The sequence below is a fragment of the Clupea harengus genome, unplaced genomic scaffold (assembly GCF_900700415.2).
Source record: "Clupea harengus unplaced genomic scaffold, Ch_v2.0.2, whole genome shotgun sequence".
NCBI classification, from domain to species: domain Eukaryota; kingdom Metazoa; phylum Chordata; class Actinopteri; order Clupeiformes; family Clupeidae; genus Clupea; species Clupea harengus.
Genome location: NW_024879747.1, coordinates 52501 through 61760, shown reverse-complemented (window position 1 = coordinate 61760; position 9260 = coordinate 52501). Strand labels below are relative to the sequence as shown.

The following is a 9260-nucleotide window of genomic DNA, read 5'->3' as shown; positions in this document are numbered from 1 at the left end:
TCTTACAGCAAGCAAATGTCTGAACTCATTTATAAGGGATGCCTGTATTTCTTCATTTCTTTGTAAATGTGCCATTTTCTTCATATGACTCAGAGACATTCATGAATAAAGGAGTTAAAGATGCAGAGACATCCATGACTAAAGATGTTTAAGATGCAGAGACATTGTTGACTTAAAAGTGTTTAAGTCGCAGAGACATTCTTCCACTGATATCACTAGTCTGATACAGATGGCAACACCATGTTTACTTTCTTTTTTTCTGATTTGTTTGGACATCTCTTTACTTTTCTTTCTTTTTTTCCTCCTTTCAGTCTTTCCAGCCCCTTGAATGAGTGAAAGTGAGAGAGAGTGAAAGAGAAAAACAGAGTGAAAAAAGAGACGATGAGTGAAAGAGAGAGAGATAAACAGTGAGTGAAAGAGAGAGACAGTGAGTGAAAGAGAGAGATATAGGAAGAAAGAGAGAGAAAGAATAAGAGAGAGATAGAGGGAGAAAGAGAGAAATAGAATAAGAGAGAGATAGAGGGGGAAAGAGAGAGATAGAATAAGAGAGAGATAGAGACAGAGAGAGATAGAGGGAGAAATAGAGAGATAGAATAAGAGAGAGATAGAGGGAGAAAGAGAGATAGAATAAGAGATAGATAGAGGGAGAAAGAGATAAATAGAATACGAGAGAGATAGAGGGAGAAAGAGAGATAGAATAAGAGATAGATAGAGGGAGAAAGAGAGAGAGAGGAAGAGAGACAGAGGGAGAAAGAGAGAGAGAGATATAATAAGAGAGAGATATAATAAGAGGGAGAGGAAATGAGTGTAACAGAATGAGAGAGAAAGAAAGACGGAGGGAGGGAGTGGCTTTAGTGTACATAATATGACAGGGAATCACTGAGAGGTACAAATGACTGATGTTTCTTTCTAGTTAGAACATGAATGACAGAGAGTGTGTGTGTGTGTGTGTGTGTGTGTGATATATTGCACAAGGCTGCCATGCCTTCAGCATTGCATAAGAACAGAACAGATTTACAGTCTCATTAAATTGAGGTGTTGAGAAGAGTAGAACAGTGGAAATATTCTGAATGTGCATGTGTGTGTATGTGTGCACTAATGTGTGTGTGTGTGTGTATGTGTGCACGTATGAGTATTTGTGTGTGTATGTGTATGAACGCTTGTGTGTGTATGTGTGCACTAATGTGTGTGTGTGTGTATGTGTGCATGCATGAGTATTTGTGTGTGTATGTGTATGAACGCATGTGTGTGTGCATGGATGTGTGTGTATGTGTATGTACACGTGTGTGTGTGTGTCTGCCTGTGTGTGTGTGTGTGTGTCTGCCTGTGTGTGTGTGTGTGTGTGTGTCTGCCTGTGTGTGTGTGTGTATTTGTGTTAGCCTCATATTCATACAGGATGAAATGCTGATATTTATTGGAGGATATGAGTAGGAGTGTGTCATTTCCGCACACACACCCACACACCTGCAGGCGTCTCACTCAAGGGCAGTCATCAGATGAGTTACACTATGTCTGGTGCATCTGCGTCTGTGTGTGCGTGCGCGCACATGCACACGTCTGTTTGTGTGTGCGGGCATGTGTGTTAGTGTGAGTGTGTCTCTGCACTCACGTGTGTTTGTCTGTGTGTATGTGTGTGTGCGCACATGCACACGCCCGTTTGTGTGTGCATTTGTGTTTGTGTGTGTGTCTGCACTCACGCGTGTGTGTCTGTGTGTGCGCACATGCACACGCCCGTTGTGTGTGCGTATGTGTGTCTGCACTCATGTGTGTGTGTGTGTCTGTGTGTGCCAAACAGCTGCACAGGAGGAGAAATAGTAAATGTATATAAAAATGTTTAAATAATAAATGTAAATGTTTCATTGTTCATGAAAAGGGAAGTAGAGCGGTTTATTGAATCAGTCGGTATTCTTGTACATGTGACGACAAGACATCAGTGGAATTCTATTTACATTCTTGTATTGGGCAAGAGCAGTACGTCTTAGCCTGGCATTGTGTGTGTGTGTGTGTGTGTGTGTGCGTATGTGTGTTTCTCTGTGTGTCTGTCTGTGTCTATGTGTCTGTGTGTGTGTCTGTGTGTGTGTCTGTGTGTGTGTCTATGTGTGTGTCTATGTGTGTGTGTGTGTGTGTGTCTCTGTGTGTGTGTCTGTGTGTGTCTGTGTCTGTGTACATTCTTGTATTGTGCAGGATCAGTAGGTCTTTACCTGGCATTGGCCAACTTCATACCGTGGTGTAGATATCATTCCCAGTGATCCATCAGGTTATGAGTTTGACGGCATCCTGAGAGTCAGGCACCTTATTGTTCAGGTTTCTTCTTCTTTCCACTCTATTCTTCAGGGGATCTTTGGTTTAGGGACTTTTTTTAAACTGACGCTAGTTCTAGACAGTTGTCTGTCGCCCCCTAGATTACATTGAGTAGCATTACACTCTGAGGAAACAATAAATGGGAAAGATCTGTGTGTGTGTGTGTGTGTGTGTGTGTGTGTATTGGAGATCTGAATGTGGGAGCTGGTGGACTGGTACAAGTACAATATCAGGTCCAGACCCGTGCCAGTAGGTCGAGCTGATCAATTGATTGATTGATTGATTGATCACTATCTGTGGTTTCGAGTTATATGTGGCTTACATGTGTATCTGAGAAAAAACAAGCTAAATATCAAAATGCCTGGAGATGCACAATAACAATTTTGGAAAATGTCCAGCCAGAATGTACCAGTATTCATGTGCATCCATTTCACAGACTGTTCTCTTATCAGCTTCCAGGAAAAAACAAACAAACATGCAAATAGTCAGCCATCGGTAAGGAAGAGGTGAGATGTAAACAATGAATGAACAACACAGGTTGATCAAAGGCTATGACACTTTTGAGTTTTGTTTCTATTTTTATTTTGTATACAAAATCTCTCTTCTCGATCTCTTTCCTGGTCTCTTTCTCTTTCCACCTCTATTTTTTTCCGGCGGAATGGGAGGCAGGCTAAGCATGAAAAAGAGAGATAGAGAGAGAAAGAGAACAGGGGAGAGATACAACGAGAGGTCAAAAAGAAGAGACAGGGTCATCCAGTTCACAGACTCCCACACATTGTTTGTTTTTTTAACTATGTTTTTCTCCATTCAGTTTTTTTTTCTCGTTTTCATTTTTTTGTTTGTTTGTGATAGAAGATCGCATCCTTATATGTTCTTAAATTTTTTTTTTTTTTGAAAGTTCAGTTCTATTTACAAAGACCAAACAACGCCACTAGGAGGCGCTCTGAAACACTTTTCAGTTTCACAGTTCTGTTCCGAGGCCTGGTCGTCACAGCAACACATCGCACATCGTGTCCTCCAACTGTCCAACCAACAAACCGAGAGGTGGACTTTCGAAGGTCGACTCTGATCCTCGGGAGCGAGAAGGGATGGCATTGGTTGAGGCCTGGGGTTGTGTATAGGTTATATGTTGAAGAAAGTCTGAAAGTCTATATAGTCCCTTTCTCCCAGAAGAAAGCGTGTTAAGTCCAAAATGTTCACGCCATGTTTGACAACCGCCAGTGCCTTCCCTTAGGTCACTCATTTGATCTCTCAACTTTGACCTCAGCAGGTCATTCAGTCTTGTCTGTAAGAAGCTGAGCCTACAGGGCTCTCCAGTCGCTCCTTGTGTGTGTTTTTGTTTTCCCGTAGAAAGATGTGTGTGTGTGTATGAGTGTGTGTGAGTGTGTGTGTGTGTGTGTGTGTGTGTGTGTGTGTGTGTGTGCATGTGTGCGTGTATTAGAGAGAGAGATTTTTTTTGGCAATGTTGAAGCGCTGTTGGGGGCGGGGGTTGTTTGGCATAAAAGCCTGTCACATTCTCCAAAGGGGCAAACAAGGGCAGAAAAGGCGGGAGAAAACGAAAACACTAAGAATCAATTAAAGTGACTGACAATACATCAATAACACTCCACCCAGTCAGAACGATAGATAGAGAAAGAGAGAGGGAGAGAGAGAGAGAGAGAGAGATAGAGAAAGATATGAATTAAATGAGCAGAGTGGAATGGCATGACAGAGAGAGAGAGAGAGAGAGAGAGACAGAGAGAGAGAGAGAGAGAGAGACAGAGAGAGAGAGACAGAGAGAGAAAGAGAGAGAGACAGAGAGAGAGAGAGAGAGAAGTAAAGTAATAAAAAGAATGGTAAGCAGATGTAGAAGAGAAAAAGGAGGAAGATAAAATAAGCCAGGGATCGAGGGATGAAGAGTATTTGTGTGTGTGCGATGAGGGCAGTGAAATGAGCTGGGTGGGTGTGTGGGCGACCGGGAGATAGAGGCAGGGAGAAGGACGGCATGGCAAAACCACTACCACCTTCATCATCATCACCATCCTCATCATCATTGGTGTCATATTAAACTTCATAATGGTGCCAATGGTTATTGCCTTGCGACCACCATCAGAGAAACAATCATAACAATGACATCATCCTCACCACCATAACCATCATCATAATCATCTTCATCATCATCATCACGATTATCATCATCATTCTAACAAAAACTTTAATCTTTACCTAAGCTGATGGTTATGGTGAAGTCAGCATCATTTTAAATTTATCAAGTAAGTAATGACCAAGCATTCTACTGCTGCCATCAACATTTTGATGAAGGTCACCACCACCACCATCATCATCATCACCATCATCATTACAGTCATCTTCATCATCTGTTGTCATTGTTATGATCATTTTCATCTAAGCGACGACTGTGAAGATGATAAGGCTAGGACTCATCTCAATCATCATCATCTTCTTTGTTGTCGTCCACAGCGATGGCATCAACGGCTGGTCCTCCTCCCCTTCCTCCGTGTCCCGGTCACCAGCGCCCTAGTCACAGGCTCGTCACCCAGCTGCATCTGTCCGTCACCTTCTCCGTGGGTGGGCTCCAGCCCCATCCCGCGGTCCTGATTGGTCCGCCGTGGCGGGGGCTGGTAGAATGCGGAGATGTGGGCGGGGCGGCTGGCGCTGAAGTAGAGCTCATCAGGGGGCAGGCCACCGCTTCCTCCTCCTCTCCTCCTCCTCCTCCTCCGCCCCTTGACCCTGTCATGACCTCTACCAGCCCTTCAGGCTGCTGTCGGGGTAGGAAGAGTCTCGTCCCGGCCGGCTCCGCCCATGCTCTCCGTGAGCTCGGCCGATAGGCTCTCAGACTCCTCCTCGCTCTGGTAGAACACAGATTGGGTGTGGTGGTGCTCCAGGAGGCGGGGCTTCTCTGGTAGGCGGGGCTTGTCGGGTAGGCGGGGCTTCTCCAGGGCCTTGTAGAGGAGCTCGTCCTCATCGTCAGGGGGCGGCGGCGGTGGGCGGGGCAAGGGTCGCTGGGGCGGTTCCCGTTGCCCTGTTGACGACAGGAAGTCTTGGCTCTGATGGCGTGGCTCCGTGCCAAGCTCCGCCCCTCCTCCTCCACCAACACCGCCGCCGCCGCCGCCTCCTCCTCCTGTGTGGCTGGTGCCATAGCGATCGGTTGATGGGCGCAGGTTGCTATGCACCAGCTCGGAGATGATCATCTTCTCCAGGGCGGCGGCGTCCGATAGGTTCCTCCGCATCCCTCCTCCTCCTCCTCCTCCGCAGCGCCGCTGTGCTCCGCCCCTCTCGGGTCAGCAAGGGTGGAGCAGTGCTCCCCAGACACGCCCCTTGGACAGATCCGCCCACCCCTAGAAAGTCGGTGCTGCCGCCACCCACGCCGTGCAGCGAATAGCTGTTGTTGTAGTTGCCATTCAGACGCACGCCCTCCAGTCCGCTGGACTCACGGCTGCGAGACAAGGTCCCCTCTGGTGGACAGACAGAGAAACACAACACAGTGAACATATAGATCAGTGAACATATAGATATAGAAATAGAAATACTTACATTAAATATACATACAGTATAGATACTAACAATCAGTCAATAACAAACAAGCTATCACCAACAACACCATTACTAACATCAACGCCACTGTCAAAAATGATAATGAGGAGAACAATCATTATCGTGACAGTCAATGAAGCCACATTTACTAAGAGGTACATGACAATGTGACATGAATGCAATATGAATGACAGGTAATAACTATTCATATTCGTAGAACGAGTGCTATTATCGCTTTTAGTTTATCACTATATTATCACTGTATTGTCACGGTTATAGTGACCACCATCACTATAACCTACTTAACTATTAAAATCACAACAGATATCAGAAATAATGGCCACAACTACTACTACTAATCCTTTTTCTTATTATCACTACAAGAAGTACAAGTAATGGTAACATCAATGTCATGCTAACATAAACAACAGCAGTGGCTCAGCCCTCATAGTCCAGAGCATTCATTCACTCATGCGTTCATTCATTCATTCATTCATTCATTCATTCATTCATTCATTCACGTGTTCATTAAATCATTCCATACGTTCCATATATTCAGCCCTCATAGTCTCGAGCCATCACAGTCATTCTCCAATCCCATTAGAGTTTCATAACTTCCTGTTTCTGTCGGTGGGGAAACATTAACCTTTAACCTTTGTGTCTGACTCAGCCCCACATCATCTGAGTGATCGCGTCATCTTGCTGTTGTGACTAAGGGCCTTATTCACATCCACATCCATTCATGTGTTCATTCATTCATTCATCCATTCATGCACTCATTCATTCATTCATGCACTCATTCATTCATCCATTCATTCATGCACTCATTCATTCATTCATTCATTCATTCATTCATCCATTCATCCATTCATCCATTCATTCATTCATCCATTCATTCATTCATCCATTCATTCTTTTGTTTGTTCGTCCGTTAAATAATTTGTTCATTTGGCAGACGCTATTAGTCATAGCGGCTATTAATTCTGAGACGAGAGGGGTCATGAAAAACACCACAACAACACAAATGGAGGAGGGAGTGAGGAGTGGTGAAGGGCATTGGAGGTCGTACTTGAGTCTCTGTATGTTCCTGTTCAGCATCAGCAGACCAGGGAGAAGGAGAAGGAGAGAGACAGAGAGAGAGAGAGAGAGAGAGAGAGAGAGAGAGAGAGAGAGAGCAATAGAGAGAGAGGCAGACGGACAGAAGCAAAATTGAAAGACAGAAAGAGACAGGGACAGAGGAATGGACATAGGTAGTGGGGAAACAGAAACAAAGACAGTTAGGGAGGAAAGTGAACACTCAGTAAAGCAGTACAGACACAGACACCCAGACATGGACGAAAGACAGAGACAGACAGACACCCAGACATGGACGAAAGACAGAGACAGACAGGCAACCAGACATGGACGAAAGACAGAGACAGACAGGCAACCAGACATGCAGACAGTCATGTGACCACAGCGACAGTCAGACACATAGACACACAGAAGGGCAGTAGGAAAGATATATATACGGTATATATAGGTATATATATATAGAGAGAGAGGGAGAAAGAGAGGGAGAGAGAGAGAGAGAGAGGGAGAGAGAAATAGACATCTCAAAAGACACTGATTAGCGAGTAACTGAAAGAGAGAAAGAGAGAGGGAGACATAGATAGACATCTCAACAGACACTGATTGAGAAAGAGACTTAAAATAGAACACACTTACAGACAGACAAATGAACAAGCAAGCAAGCAAGCAAACAGAAAGACTGATTTAAAAATCAAATAGAAAGACAGATAAATGGATGAAGACGGACAGACGGACTGACCAATGAGCAGACAGACAAACCTGTGGAGTTGAACACTGCAGGTGAAGAAGGGTTGAACACAGCGGGGGAGGGAGGATTGAAGGTCTCGGCCAATAAGGTGTTGTAGGGGGAGGTGCCAGCGCGAGTCTGGAGCACCGGATTGGTCAAAAGGTGATTGCCCATGGTGCCTGAGAGAGAAGAGGCAAGGCAAGGTGAAAACAGTGGAAGAGAGAGACAGAAAGAGAGAGTGAGGAATGAGAAGCAGAGAGATAGAGAGAAAGAGAGAGGGAGAAAGAGAGAGGGAGAAAGAGACAGAGAGAGAGATACAGTATATATAGAGAGAAAGAGTGAACAAGGGAGAGGGAGAAAGAGACAGAGAGAGATAGTGTGAGAGAGAGATAGAGTGTAAAAAATGGAGAGAGACAGAGTGTGTGAGAGAGAGAGTGTGAAAAAGGGAGAGAGAGAGACACAGACAGACAGAGAGTGTGAAAAAGGGAGAGGGAGAAAGAGACAGAGTGTGAGGAAAGAAAGATGGCGAGAGAGAGGGAAAGAAAGTCAGAGAGAAAGAAAGAGAAAAAAGAAAGAAAGAGAGAGACCTACCTCGGTTGAGGGTGGGGGTGTTGTTCATGTCTGCCGCCATGAAGGAAGACTCGGTTTGTCTGCGGACGGTGTCATTCCACATGCGTCTGATCCGACTCTGCACACAGGTACATCACATATACATGTTCATGACATTGGGTGTGTGTGTGTGTGTGTGTGTGTGTGTGTATGTGCGTGCATGTGTCTATGTGTGTGGGTGTGTGGGTGTATGTGTGTGTGTGTGTATGTGTGTGTATGTGTCTATGTGTGTGTGTGTGTGTGTGTGTGTGTGTGTGTGTGTGTGTGTGTGTGTGTATGTGCGTGTATGTGTCTATGTGTGTGTGTGTGTGGGTGTATGTGTGTGTGTAACCCTATTTCCTGCACTGTCTTGATGTGTTCTGTGAAGATGGGTTGGGATGGGAAGAAGGTTCATAGTAAATCTGGACACTGTGGTAGGCTGTAAATCCTGTCATTGTGTGTGTGTGTGTGTGTGTGTGTGTGTGTGTGTGTGTTCATAGTAAATATGTACACTGAGGTAGGCTGTTCATCCTAGGGCAAAGCGTGACACCAGCAATAGTAAACAAGTACCATGTTTCCTGCTATTGGTGTTGTTCGCATTCTGACCGTATGTGTACAAACATACCATACTCAGGTGCAGGTTATAAGTACTTCATACGAGTGTATGTAGGTGGGTTTACCTGTCTGTGTGCAGGGGCATGACGTGATTGGCTGCCGCCGTAGTAACGGCTGTTTCCCCGGTGGGCGGAGCTCTTGAGGGAGCCGTGGGAGGCGGAGCTGGAGGAGTGGCCACAGCAGGGGGAGTGACGCAAGCACTTACTATACTCCTTATGGACCTGGGCGGAGTCACACACACACACACACACACACACACACACATATACACACACACACACACACACACACACACACACACACACGTATGCACTCACACACACACACACACACACACACACACACACACACACACACACACACACACACACACACACACGTATGCACTCACACACACACACACAAATACATAAAACAGAATTCT

The 9260-nt window shown here is 45.3% G+C and overlaps 1 protein-coding gene across 1 annotated transcript in view; it reads right to left on the bottom strand.

The window, feature by feature from the left end:
- Positions 1-5054: 5054 nt before the first annotated feature.
- Positions 5055-9260, bottom strand: part of LOC122130217 (adhesion G protein-coupled receptor L1-like) — a 51878-nt gene continuing 47672 nt past the window's right edge. Inside the window, exons 21-26 of the mRNA XM_042704878.1 lie at positions 8902-9057; positions 8225-8321; positions 7666-7812; positions 6905-6922; positions 5475-5756; positions 5055-5323 (exon numbers count right to left, since the gene is read on the bottom strand). Coding sequence (XP_042560812.1) covers positions 5055-5323; positions 5475-5756; positions 6905-6922; positions 7666-7812; positions 8225-8321; positions 8902-9057 — 969 coding nt within the window. The remainder of the gene's footprint in view (positions 5324-5474; positions 5757-6904; positions 6923-7665; positions 7813-8224; positions 8322-8901; positions 9058-9260) is intronic.